The 14,398-nt window shown below is 40.3% G+C and overlaps 1 protein-coding gene across 4 annotated transcripts in view; it reads right to left on the reverse strand.

The window, feature by feature from the left end:
* LOC114145065 (ectonucleotide pyrophosphatase/phosphodiesterase family member 2-like) overlaps positions 1-12,370 on the reverse strand; it is a 23,585-nt gene extending 11,215 nt beyond the window's left edge. The window contains exons 1-13 of one of the 4 annotated variants that reach the window (XM_028018417.1): positions 12,288-12,338; positions 12,146-12,217; positions 11,900-12,005; positions 8,481-8,636; positions 6,455-6,580; positions 5,765-5,825; positions 5,565-5,662; positions 5,040-5,119; positions 4,786-4,905; positions 4,227-4,282; positions 2,228-2,293; positions 977-1,049; positions 793-901 (exon numbers count right to left, since the gene is read on the reverse strand). In XM_028018417.1, coding sequence (XP_027874218.1) covers positions 793-901; positions 977-1,049; positions 2,228-2,293; positions 4,227-4,282; positions 4,786-4,905; positions 5,040-5,119; positions 5,565-5,662; positions 5,765-5,825; positions 6,455-6,580; positions 8,481-8,636; positions 11,900-12,005; positions 12,146-12,217; positions 12,288-12,305 — 1,141 coding nt within the window. In that variant the 5' untranslated portion in view covers positions 12,306-12,338. Of the gene's footprint in view, positions 1-792; positions 902-976; positions 1,050-2,227; positions 2,294-4,226; positions 4,283-4,785; positions 4,906-5,039; positions 5,120-5,564; positions 5,663-5,764; positions 5,826-6,454; positions 6,581-8,480; positions 8,637-11,899; positions 12,006-12,145; positions 12,218-12,282 lie in introns of all 4 variants that reach the window. The other 3 variants (XM_028018419.1, XM_028018418.1, XM_028018420.1) reach the window with 3 other exon arrangements.
* Positions 12,371-14,398: the final 2,028 nt, after the last annotated feature.

Below are 14,398 nucleotides of genomic sequence, written 5' to 3' on the forward strand. Positions count from 1 at the left end.
AATTGTTGGATATCATCATCTGCAACAAACTTCTGACTGATGACGATCCGTTCTGGTCTTCTGAGTTCTTGGACGTGGCTCCAGTTTGTTGTCTTGTGTTTTTCCTACACAAGATTTATTAAGTTTCCACTGATTAATGGATTTATGGAGTTTCCACACCACAGATCCAAATTTTCAACCTTTGAGCCACTCTGTTATAACTTCAGCCATGTGACACTGAGCTCCATCATGCTGGAAATTCCACCGATCATGACTAAGTTGTTCCTTGGAAAACATTTTGTTCCCATTCTTTATATTCGTGGGCAGAAGTAGGAGGAAGCCTGCTGCTTTCTTGGAGACACAAACCCAATCCATGGCAGTTCATTTCTTCTTCTCTGGAGAAATGATTTTTCACTTCTCCAGAAATTAAAAATCATTTCTGGAGAAATGACCTCCCAATCAGATGGAAGATTGATCAGAAGATTGATCAGAGAGGACAACTTATCAGGAATTTAGTCAATGGCTTTCGATGTCCTACAGATTAATCTCCACAATGTGAACCTCAACTTGGTGCACTTGATGATCCAGAAAGCTGTTACTTTGTCTGTAATATTCCCAGTTCCCTGAAAGCGACCACGATGAACATCGTCAGGTCAGCTGCTGGTCCCTGCTTGGCGATAAATGCCAAGCAGGCATCTCAAATAGATGTTTTTCAGTTGATCACATTAGAAGCTCTTTAGCTAAAGTCATAAATAAAAAGATGAACAATCAGAATTTCAGATGAGGGTTTGGACTCAGAGCCAGGGTCTGTACCGTGGTCTCCCACCAGGATGATGTTGACACATCGGTGCAGGTTCATCTGCTTGAGTCCGTCCATCAGCTGGCCCACAATCCGATCAACCGCAATCAGAGTATTGTTAAGCTGGAAGAGGATAAAGGAAGCCGTGAGCGACCAAACCCACTCAGGCTCAGAATCTCCTGGAACAAACGTACTCACGTCTGCACTCTTTGGGCCCATTACGTGTGTATGAGCGTCTGGTTCCTCAGAGTGCATGGCATAAACATAGGGCCTGAAACAGAATACAGGTGAAATGGGTGTTAGCTGAACCTGTGGTGTCCAATGCAAAGTTAATACTATTAGCTTAGAAGGGAATCTAATCCTGAGCAGAAGATCGGCTATGTGTCAGATATGCTAATTTTCAAATGTTGATTTCATTCATTAAAGGGAAAAAAACTTCTCCAAACCAACCGGGCTCTATGTGAAGAAGTTATTGAAAATTAAATTAACTGGTCAATAACAAGTCAGTAACTACAAAAATGATTTATGTTTTTGTTTAATTTCACCAAACCCTTAGCCCAGGCCTGATTACGGCCAAATCTAAAGAAACAATAAATTACTTATGTAGAACTCATGATATCACCGAAAGAAATTCAAGAACAGTTGGGAAACAAAGTCACAAAGAAAAACAACCAAATGAGAGATTTGGAGTGGCCTAGTAAAAGTCTGGACTTCAATTCTACTAGGAGATGTGTATAACCAACACCATTTTCCAGCATGGTTCTTGTTCAAAAATGCTCCAACATGAAAGATTCTTGTGTTAATGGGCAGAGAATGGAGCAAAGATGAACAGACAAGCAGCAGCCACAAACATACTATAAATGGATGCTTTTCCTTTCTGTTGATGAAATTATTAAAGTCTTTGAAAGAGATCAGATGTTTTGTTTTGGATATTATGTCATAAAATACAGTTTATGTGATCAAAGACAACAGGAGAAAATAAAGCAGATTCTAGGCAACAGGATAACACGTAGGACGTCATGACCAAGACACATTTCTAAACTTTATTCCAGAAGATAAATAGTCAAGAACTAGTTCAGAATGTCGTTTTGAACTTGGAATGTGTAAGTGGGGAACTTTGAACATGAACAAATTCAAATTGATCTGACTGAACTGAATTAAAACTAGTTCTTGTTAAGGACGAACTGGAGTAACACTGTCAGGTTTAGAGAGTGATTACTTTTTTACATAGGAATAGGTAGACTGAATATCAGTAACACCTGAGAGAGACTAGTAGAATTGAAGTCTGGACTTCAATTCTACTAGGAGATGTGTAGGAATAGGTTGACTGATGATCAGTAACACCTGAGAGAGACCAAAAAGCAAAGACAGGTCAAAAATCCAAACTAGGTTTGTTTCAGTGAGAGGAAAGTACGACCAGAGACAACATATGTGTGAATGTGTGATCACCTCTCTCCTTCAGGAAGATGGAGCCACTGCAGCAAAGTCAGGATCCTCCTCTCCAAAGGAATGGCCCTACAAACAGAAACACCTTCTGCTGTTAAAGCCTCCACATTCTGATATTAATACTAAAGCTATGAGGGGGCAACATTTAGGACAAACAAAACATTTTTTAATAATTACATTTTACATCATTTTCAACTTTGCAGGAAAAAAAAATCCTGATCCCAATAAAAGTTCACACTTTTTCTGATGTTTGTTCAAGAGAAGGGATGAATTCACTCAGCTGATTTTCTCAAACTGAAAAGTATTTTCCAAATGGGACAATAAACGTGACTATATTTTGTGGTCTATCACACATATATGGTTTTTTTTTCTCACTTTCTGAAGTTAAATCAGACCTAACTTCTCTTGTTAGACTCACCCAAATTATTTCTAAGTGTTAAATGGCAGTAAAACAAAAAATATGTCAGAAGAAATGTATTTATTAATGTCTTCAAAATCAAAAGTTTTGCAAAGTGAAGAAACATCACGTTACAGAAAAAGTGCTATCATCAGTGATCATTCTGACTAGTCTAAGCATTAATGACAGAATGCATGAATGCTCTCAGTCATGCACTCAGCTAGCTACCCACGCTAGCTACCACATTGTGGGTAGCTAGCTGTAGCGCAGCAGAAAGCTAGTATGAGGATGTATGCAGCACACACAGGAAAAAACAGTGTTAAAGGGTTAAGAGAGGAGCCATGTTGTGACGACTTCCTGAAAGTGGAGTTTCAGAAAGAGCAGGAATTTTTTAACTCCTGCTGTTTCTAATTTTACACCAATTTAGACAAATTTCTTTTAAATCATATTTGCTATCATTAGCATTTTTAAGCAAATGAAGGTAACATAGTTACTTGACTGTGCTATAAAATGCCACTATGCCACAAAAGGCTTGAACGATCCTAACTTGGAGCGTTCCGGCTTTCAGGCCAAAGCTGCCTCTGTGAAGTGATGAGGACCACGGCCAAGTTCCTGGCTCTCATACAGTCTCCAGCTGTCAACCATCAGTCCTCAACGTTTTGCTTTTTGTAGCCGCCAACAAGGCATTAGTCTGGCAGTGTATATGAAAAGATAAATATCTGCTTGGGTTTTTGGATATTTGAACATTATTCCTGATAGAATTGTTGGACTTCTTATAAACTGATTGGCTTCCTGTTATGGACCGGGATTTTAATTGCTGTCCAAAAACATTTTAGGTTTGAGGTCAGGGCCAATCCAGAAGGTTCTGCTTTTTTATGAGTGTTTTGGATCACTGCACTGTTGGAGCACTGTGACAAATTAAGAATTATGTGGTGAGAAATCTACAGTCTGTCATTTCATCATTTTAATGTAAAATCTGTTGAAGGATGTAAAAATTAGAGCTGCACAATTTTAGAAAATAATGCAACGATGATAACAATTGTGATATGTGCTTATTTTCTTCCTCATCTGGTCATCCATCACTCTATGACCTTTAGCATTGTGGGTAATATCATTAGTGTTCAATGTGAACATCTGCAGCCATAAGTCTCTGTCCAACAAGCTAAGATCACATTCAGGTGTAAAAGGCAAGTTCAACATGCAAGTGAATATATTAGCCAACAATTATTGCACTTATAACAGTGCTTGGCAATCTAAATATTGGACAAACTAATATTGCGATAACTAAATATCTGCAATATATTGTTCAGCCCGGGTGAAAATCATCAAGTAAAACCTGGTTGACAGAATTTGGTGAAGCTTTTCTTATTTAGACAAATAACAGATTTGCTAAGAGATGAAAGTGGATCTGCAGTGTTTTCATTAACCACTAGGGGCTAGATATGAAACAAAATCATCGACAGCCTGTGAGCAACATTTTAGATATTAATATAATCTGAAATTTCTGCTGGAACTGTAAGCTTTGAAAATACATACAAGATTGTTTCTACATGGAGAATGTCTCCATGTAAAACTCAGTGGTGACGTGTTTATGTGTGAACTTACACAGGCCAGAAGAAGTTGGCAGCTTTCAGTCCCTGTTTGAGGGCAGTGATCCAGATCTGAACGAAGAGACTCTCCGTTAATTATTATTATTATTATTACTTTTTCTGTAAGAGCGTTTTTTTTTCAATTTTCAGCAAAAAGCTGAAAATTAGAAACAGAATTATAATACCAAGCTGAAAACCTGAGAAACATCCAAGCTTTAAGTTTACGACATTTATTGAGTGGAGAAAACAAACAAATTTCATATAACAAAGTAACAAAAACATTTCTTTTGTTTGTTTGTTTAATCTCATCAGCAACTTCTAATTACTAATCCACAACTTTCTGTTTCCCTGGGGAGTAAATATGATGTAACACGGAGCAGAGGCCATTTTGTTTTGGCTGCTGATGGGGAACCATAAATCCAGCGCACAGGATGACCACTGCTACAGAACAGTAGCAATGTGTTACCATAACAACCATTAATTGCCATCTGCTATCTTTACACATCTTTACAAATGTGATGATGTGTTGTTGTTAGAGGCCCAGACAAAAATGCTGGGCCTCTGCAGGGACTTACTGGTTGTCCTCCCCACCAGCGGTGGTTCAGCTTTTCTTTGGTCATCAGGGTGAATGTTGCATTAAATATTGAGTCATACATGGAGTTTTCAACGATGCCATGAGACTCTGGATAGAGACCCTTAAATGAAACAATTGGTCATATATGAGTCATACCAGCTGTTTTATTTACTTATTTAAAAACCAACTAAGTATTAATATAGGCATGATGTGCAGATATTAATATTTGTAAAGATGAACTGAAATCATACTCACTGTTGACATTGTATAGAGGTTAGGGAAGGTTTTGGAAGGATAAACAGGCCTCATGTAAGGAGCTTGGGTTCCACATGTTCCTAAACAATAACAATTTTTTTAATTTTCTGATTTAATAGACAGTCAGCCATGAATTTAACACAATGTACACAACACAAAATTCTGTTTAAAGGTAACTGTTTTTATACAATTTAGAATAATTATTAGTAGGAATTGGTTGTTAATTAAAATACAAAAAAAGGAATAGATACATAAATAAAATGCAGGGAACTGACAGATTTTTTTTGTTTTTTTTTTTGTAGAAAGCAGGTAATCTAGTCTCCCAGTAAATTTCCCAGCATCAATAAAGGGAAGAGTCTTGCACTGCACAATCATAACAAAGATCAGCTGATTCAGCTAAGAGGGATTTGGTTGTGCTGACAATATCATCCCTGCTTCATAATATAGAAGGAAATCATTGTTTCTGTGTTGCATGCTTCATTTTGAAGATGTTAATTGAAGCTAATAAAATAGATGCTGACTCACGGATTTTTAAGATGTTGGGTATGATGGAGTTCCCCCTCTTCACGTAAGACGCTCTGAACCCATCGAGAGACAGTACGATGAGAGGTGGACGAGCAAACCTGCACTTGGACCAACATGGAATGTGGAGGGCAAAACTTCATCAGGCTATTGTAATCTCATTCCTTTCTTCAACACTGCAAAGGTTTCAAGTATTAACATACCCAGCAGGACACTCTGGGCTCTTGATTGCCTCACATTTACCCTGCAACCAGGAAGTGTCTCCTGAAGGGATCCAAACGGGAGGTGAAACGAGGCAGCAGCCACATTCCAGAAAGTCGAAATATTCCTCAACTTTAATAAGATAAGCAACTATTGCAGGGAACAGGTATTTGTCCCATCAAACACTTTTTAAACCCTTTTTCCCAAATAAATATTTCTTATTAGAAAGAAGTAACCTGAGTAAGTACAAAATCAAATTCAAAGCCACTTCATTTGACTTGTTCTTCAAGATTTCAGTGAATGACACTAATATTAATATCTGAGGTTTTGGGATTCCAGAGAACCACAAGGAGTCATATCTGATATAGATAACATACTGTATTTATAACAACTGAACTTAACATATCTATTGATTGTGCTATGAAATAGCTCTGTGTGTTTGGAAAACACATAATATTGCCCCTTTAAAAATATCTAACATCAGCCGATACCGATGTTGATATTGATAATGACACTGATGCCGATATATCGCACATCCTGATCACAGACTTGACAGCAGCTGCTGCCAAGAGAGGCTGAGGGGGTAATGACTTTTTCAGAAAGGCTGTTTGGTGCAGTTTTCTCTGACAAAGTCTAATCATCATCTAAAAACATTTTTTGTTGTTTTTTTAGGTAAGGTGGACGCTCCAAACCTCTGCACAGCTTCCTGTAGTTGGTGCAGCAGTCTCCCCTGGCGAGGCAGTCATCAGAGCAGTGGCAGGCGTGCTGTTCATTCCGGGTCTCGCCGCATCGATCCTTGCTGCATTCATAACCTCCCTCTGTACACAATGAGGAACAGGAAGCAAGAAGGGAAAACTGCTGACTCAACGATCCTTATGGAGTTCTAACTAATCTTAGAGATTATTGTGAAAAGCATGACATCACGGTGACAGTGGGTGACGGCGGTGAGGCTGGGCAGTGGGCAGGCAGCCGGGGGTCTATGGTGACTTTTGTGGCTTAAATAGTTTTCCTTTTGAACAGAGTTTTTATTTGGGATGTGACACTGTCAGGGAAAATTGCCTCATGGCTTTAAGGCACATTCAGGATTAAAGTGGCCAATAAGCAGTGAGCCAAAGACCACCAGGCTGAAGGAGGGAGCATAAAATCAGACCACCAGTGCTGGAAGTAGCAGGGGGGAAATGTTGACACTGCAGAGGGAGAGAGAGAAAAAACAGCAAACCTGTTTCAGCATCATTAAGTGCAGCTCAGTCTTCCAGCTCATGCAGCTGAACCATCAGCTTGATAGTTTTCTGTTATTTCTGTAATGAATAATTCTTTCATGTTAAAAACTATTTAGAGATCACATCTATGCTGAACAAATCTTTCTCTTTCAAACCCTGTTTCATTTGTTGCTGCCTTTATGCACTGCTTCATGAAAATCATGGTCTTTCAATAATGGAAATGTTTCGATCAGAAATGCTGTAAGTCCTGCTTCAAACGGACGACTGACGAAACAAAAGGGCCTCCGGTTTTTATGCACGTAAATAAAATGGTGCAGTATTGGAAGATCAAGATGAAAAGCAGCTACATGCTTTAATAAAGGCTTACATGAAAACTAAAATGGATTTTAATGATCGGCTCTGCTGAGTGGAGGCTGCATGGTGCAAGTATCAGTACTTTCTGTACAGTTTGCATATTTTCTCTGATCATATGTGAGTTTTCTGTCGGTGCTCTGGTTCCTCCCACAGTATAAAGACATGAGTGCTGATAAACTACGCTCTTTAATTGCCCTTTTGCCAGTATGAATGTTTTTTCAGTGTCTCCATGTTTCCCTGGCAACCTTTCCCAGGTGAGCCTCACCTCTTACCTCATGACCTGGAGGCAGGAACCAGATTACCTGACCTGGCAGGGATAAGCAGACATAAACTGTGGCTGGATGATCTCAGCTGTGGTTTCAGAATCATCTCCTATCTGTTGCAACCATCTCATATGGTAGAAGCCAGACCTAGCTGGGTGTTGCTCAGAAGTAATTGGCAGCAGACCACCTTTGTTGATTGACTGGTGGATTTACATCACTGACAACGTCTCAACTAACGTTTTCAATCTGCAATAAGAACCATAGCTGTTGGTGAGACAGTGAACTGAAAATAGATAATTCCATGGTCAAACTTTAAGGTTCAAACCTTTTTAGACAGCCTTCAGCATCAACTGGACTGGGCAACTCGCAAGACCAGAATATACAGAGAGATTTCAGAGAAACTGGCCACTCAACGCAACACACACACAAATGACATCATCGAAGCATCAACTGTAGCTCCTGTACACTCATGGTACGTATTTCCACATCCCCCCACATTCCTGTCCATGTTCACCCCCACATAGTGAGGAACACATTACCAATGGAGACACACCCAATGTGGCTATAATAAAACCAGACATTAACTGGTGAGACTTCACAATGAAAAGATGCTTTATGTAGCTAATACTTCTGTTAACTCTACTTTTTTACAAAGTACTCTAGCATCCAGGATAACTTTCTACTGGAAAACAACTCCTCTTTCCGTGTAAACTAGAAACTTTGAATACCAGGTGATGAGGACAGACTGTGATCTGACCTGGATCACTGAGGAGCTGCTGCGGCTCTGCAAGTCCCAGCAGAGAGATGAGAGGAACAATGCAGGAGTGATACGGTCTTGAGGTGTCACAGGTTGGCATGAAGGCATGTTTGTGTTGCCGTACCTGTCCGGAGGCAGAGCTGGTTGAAGTCAGAGCAGCAGCTGCGGTAGGCTTTACACAGGTTGTCACAGCGACAGTTTGGGGCCTCGGCCTCCACAAGCTCATAGCATCTGTTCCTGCAGGAGCCGGAGGTCGGCACGTAGACTGGCAAGGAGCGAGCTGCCGACAGGAGAAACAGAGCTTCAGGAAGAATATCTAAACCTCAGGTCGTCTTCGTCATCCACGGCTTACACGGATATAATCGAGATGAAATAAGGTGCATCTGGTAGAACATCAAGCCCTGTCACATTTGTGAAGTGTCATTTTTTTATGCTCCTGTTTCATACAGTGTTTGTTTGTTGGAATAAAAGCTGTAAACTTTTACAGTGTTCTACTGCATCAAGGATTGGTTGGCAACATTTGCTCTGATGACACTGTTCCATCCTTTATCCATACTTACTGATCATATCAGGGTTGTTCAATTCTCCAACCTTCAGTGTGACCCCTTGACCTCTCCAAGTGGTCAAATACTTATGTCAACAGCTTCAGCTGCAGAGGTGTACAGTGCTGTTATTGGCTGCTGATATAATGACAGAAGCCACACTGATGCACAGTTTATTACATGAAGAACCAATGATGAGGTTTAAGGTCAGGTCTGTGGAGAAAGCTCCAGTTTTCAGGAGTTTTCTAGTTCTAGTTCTGAAGTTTGGATGCTTTATCAGCTGATATTTTGCTGAAAACTCAAGCAACATTTTTACAGTTTTTCCTTGTTTTATTATATCAAAGCCTTATTCCAAAATGTGCTAAATGAATCTCTTTCCTCAAAAGCTTGAAGAGAAAAATACTGTAAACTGATGTGAATAAGCTCATTGAGGTAAGATGCTACGCTAAAGCTACAACTTAGCTTCTCGTCTATCCTTTGAAGTCTTTACATTGAGGCCTGGTGTGTTGCTTTTAGAACTTTCTGTTCTTTTCAGGTGATTTATGGAGGTCGACCTGTGTGTGCCTATTAACACTGAACTATACTTAATAATTATTAATGATTTAACAATTGTGCAGTTCCACTTTACCAGAGGGCCAGGTTGCTTTGGATTGCTCTAATGAATTAAATCTTCATTTGAAAGCTATATTTGAGATTTGCTCAGGTTATCTTGTCTTGATGATCTTAAACATGAAATCTGAAAGCAGGTAAATACTTTTTCACACTGTTGTGTTTGCTAGGTCATGTATTTTATTATTTTCTGATAGTAAGTTGTGACAATGATTATGTTAGATGTACAATAAACACATGCTGAGGTGAAAACTGATAAAAGAAACAGAAGTTAGAGCAGAAGTGGGCAGTGTGTTTGGTTGGGGGATCGTGGAAATAAAATCTGTCTTGGTTTGAGAGTGGACAGACTTGGAGGAATAAGGGGTGGAGAATGAACTCCAATGCTCTCCTTATGGTGTCTGTAGGCCGGTCAGCATCATACACTCTGTCTCTGTGAGGAAACATGAGTCGACCAATCACAGCCTCCCCCGGCTCACAGAGATCTGTTGTAAACTCCCCGCCGTGCTCCACTCCCTCGCTTCGTTTGCACTGGCACACACGTCTCGTCCTGAAGTCAGCCAACTGTGTATGAGAAATTTGTCCGTCTAACCGCATGTTGCTTGCATTTTCAGGACCCATCTAATGAAAACTGCCAGGGTTGTCGTGGTAACTGATGTTTGTGTGTCTCAAGTGAAAATATATCACTTTCTGAGAATGAGAACTGTTCACGCCAGGAAGATAGAACACACCACCCCAGTTCTAAAGTCCTTCTATTGAGAAGATTATAAACCACAGAACAGCTTTACATCACAACACATTAAAGGTCTGATGTTGATCAACCTTCCTCTGCATCTCCAGAACCAGAACCAGAACCAGAGTTCAGTTTTTATGCTTCTGTTTCAGCTCAGTAACTTAGTGCTGAAACACAAAGTTACTTTTTAAATCAAGGCTAAAAACCCACCTGATTAAAGCTGCTATTCATTAATAATAACTGTATTGACTGATATATTTGGTGTATACTTGCTTGATGATTGTGATGAAGGCATTAGACAAAATGTAATGTTTATTACTTGCTTAATAATTGGTTACAGTTTTATGTAGAGCACTTTGAATGGCCTTGTTTCTGAAATGTGCTATACAGAACTTGACTTAACTTCCTTAAACATAATATTTCAAAAAAATTAATATTTGTATATTTGTATATTCATATATATAATGTTGATCCAACATTCAAACATCATAAACAGCAGATCTTGAAGGGCAATCCTGATTTTTTGCTAAAATTAGATTTTTTTTTTTCTCACGTGGTCATTCATGTAAGTCGTACATATAAATAATAAGAAGAATAAAGCACAACTGGTACCAACGGTCTTCAGTGGAGCATTGACAGATTGCCTCTGTAATGAAGTCTGTTTGGATGTGTAGTCAAAGCCAAGAGTGGTGGGACTGTGATGTGTTTCAGTGGACTTTGACTAGGTCTCTCAGAAACTTTCTTTTTTGTGTGTTTTGATGAATTCAGAGGTGGACTTGATGTTGTACTTTGGATAACTGTTCTGCAGCACAACCCTACTGTGCATAAGTTTAAAGTCATGAATGGAGAAATATCAAAATTTATGTTTTCATTCATCTGGAACCAGAAAGTAATTCTGTTTCACTATCTACCTCCATGTTTTACTCTTTTCCTTTAATAAAATCACCATTCAAAAATTGCATTTGTTCTCTCTGGTTATGTTTGTCTGGTACTAACATCTCCATATGATTTGAACTGGGCCCAAGACTTTGAATATGTGCTTTGCATTGTACTTTATATCAAAGTCATAGGCAAATTGTTTAAAAATCTTGGGATTTTGATGAATATAAACAATATTCAAGAATTGAAAATTAGGAAGTTATCTGCATTTTGGGGGAACAACTTGAAGCTATTGCTATTATGCATTAATACATCAATACTACTACTTGCTAATGTATTATAGAATTAGTTTGATATGGTAATAATAGTATATATAATTTGTCTGTTGTAGAAATATGACCATAAAACAGCCCAGGAGCCCACATCCTTGTAAATGCGACTCTTGATCTGAAACATTAAAATCTTTAAGGGGGTGAATACTTTTTCACAGCTGTATATGAAAATATACAGAAGATCAGCTCAATTAGGGCTTTTTAAGAGCTGAGGCTGTTTTATTAACAGCTATGATTAAAAACTGTCCCTGTGTTGTCATCTCATGCTGATGTCCTCCTTTCCTTCATCGTAATGATGGGGCCCACAGCCACATGCAGCTCATTAACAGGCAGCAGGAAGGAAACTTTTCAATGACATGATCCCTGAGGAGAATCCGTTCTATACACACAGACACACACACACACACACACACACACACGGAGCTCAAGGCCAGAGTCACAGTGTACTCACTCTCCATCCTGGCTGCGGTCCCGTCCTCTCCTGAGCGCTTGGGCCGCCCGGAGACAAAGCCCCAACACAGGTCCGAGCTGCACAGCACCGACAGCATCCACACACACTGAGGAAACAGCAACCAGCCTGGCATTACAACACACTCTCACACTTCAGCTGTTTAACTTCTAACTGCAAGGCAAAATGCAAGCTGACTGCTCCCGCTGCAGGAGGCTGCTCCTGCACCCCTTCAGACCCCACACACACCCCGGACAGTAGGGACCACCCACATGCCAGAAGCTTGCAACTGACACACACACATCCAGATTGGTTCTGCAGCTGGAAATGAGAAAGCAGAGTAAATATGCCAAACCCAGGCAGAGCAAAGCAGCAGCATGTCTTACCGTACCAGTTTCTGCAGCAACATGCTTCCCCTGACAGCAGTCCTGAGCTGAGGGTCTGAGACACTTCAGGAGCCAAGGACCACTGAGGAGGAGGGCACTTAAATAGAACCGGAGGGAGGGGCCGGAGGAGCGGACCAGGATCCTATTGGTTTGGGTGTGAAGGAGGGGCTCCTGGCTGAGCTGGAGGTTATGGGGGGAATGGGGTGCCAATGGGCCCCATCCTTGATTATACGCTTCTATGTAAAATGGTTCATGTCCCACTGATTTCACACTGTCAGAATTTTACATTTTTTACATTATAAGCCAGAACAACTCAGGGAACAGCAAACCTGCAAAGTGGAAGAAATCTGTTGAAAATGTGAAAGTGTGAGTTTGCGTTGAGCTCCACTGAGTCCAGAACCAGTAAAACAGTAAAGCAGCTGTCTGCAGGTCTGAGGGACAGTCTCTACCAAACAGCTCAGGCTGTCAAATATGATGGACAGCTTCTGGAAACCAGGCTCTCTGTTAAATTTAGGCCTGGCCCACAGTGTCCAAAGTGCGGCCTGCGGGCCGTTTACGTTGCCAGTATCAGACAAATTTGTCCCACAAATTTGTTGGTTGGTGGTTGAAGCAGATGGAGACTGTTAAAATAACTATGTTTTGTTATCATTCTTACATTAATAGTTTTACTAGTTGTTTTTCATTTAAAAGTTTAGTGTTCTAATTTGTTAAACCGGGTGAAAGACAAAACTAGCTTTTTCCTTCACCTTGAACATGTTTTCTCCAGATGTTCTTTTATCTACCCAATAACTTGTTAGATTGTCTGTGTGGGATGTCAGTTTCTGTGTTCCTTCTTCCTTGTCCAGAATAGTCCATCTTCTTTTAATTTATTACCCCCCACATTCCATTTCACTCCTGCTTTGTTTTGCAATAAAAGACCAGTTCTGATGCAGAGTCAGAACACATGGTAAACACCTTGGAGAAGTGGTTTGCTATGTTTTCTACTTTTGCAAAAGACTTGATTGAAAACTAAAACTTTGTCTGTGGTTCTCTTTTTATGAAGGTTGAGAAAATACCTATCATCTTGGTGCCGTGACCCAGATCTCACCATACCCGTTCGTTGACAGACGAAGAACGACGCGCTGAAAACCGTGCACAGCCAGAGTTAACAGGACTTGGAAACATAGTCCCAGGAAGTAACTTCTTCGCTGGGCCAGAGCCCTATGTCCGACTATGTCTGCCAACAGCCGATTGACGAGATCCGACTGGACAAGATGAACCGACAGAAACGTGAATTGAAAAAGCACTATTAATTGGGTTAAAGTCCCTAAAATTATGGGAAACAAATAGGTATTTTTACTCTTTTTTCACCTTTAGTAGAAAGAAAGTAACTATCTAAAAAGTAGATAGTGGGTAATTTTACTCTTTTTTTCACCTTTAATAGAAAGAAAGTAACTATCTAAAGGCAGATAGTAGGTATTTTTTAGTGATGTGTCGGTCGCGAACGATCCGGCTCTATCGTTCACTCTTTGAAGTGAACGATTGGAACCGGCTCCACAATGGGAGCCGTTTTAGGATCCTATTTGGGAGCCGGGTATTTTTCTACAGTACATCGCTGTCTCTCCGCCTCCCTGTCGTTGTGCTTGTGCTCTGCAAGTGCCAGAGCCGATTGGTTTTCCCCACATCGTGTTTTTTTTTTGTCCTGCGGTGCCTCGCTGTCTCTCCTCCCCCTTCTCCCTCTCCTTGCGCGTTTTGCTCTTCAGCCAGTGCCAGAGCTGAGAGTTTTTTCCCTCGGTCAGTCCACTGCCCTCATGTCAAGCGTGTGCTCCACATATCTGACCAATCACACATAGTTTCAATTAATAATGTGGCGGGAAAACACTGAAAAAAAAGTTTATCTCCACTTTTTTTGTGGAAACAGCAGGCAACTGGCCAAGCTGTATAGCGTTGGTCGGCAGGTGTTTATGTACAGACACTCACTCAGCGGTCAAGAAGCACAGAAAGAAGGGGAGTCAGTGTGAGAACTGAATAGGTGAAAATAAATGAGTGACAGAAAACGGAGCAAGATTTGGACTCATTTTAATGCTACATCAAGCTCCAGGGCAGAGTGCAGACTGTGCAAAGTCAGCATGGCTCG

Source organism: Xiphophorus couchianus, chromosome 5, assembly GCF_001444195.1.
Source record: "Xiphophorus couchianus chromosome 5, X_couchianus-1.0, whole genome shotgun sequence".
In the NCBI taxonomy this organism is placed as follows: domain Eukaryota; kingdom Metazoa; phylum Chordata; class Actinopteri; order Cyprinodontiformes; family Poeciliidae; genus Xiphophorus; species Xiphophorus couchianus.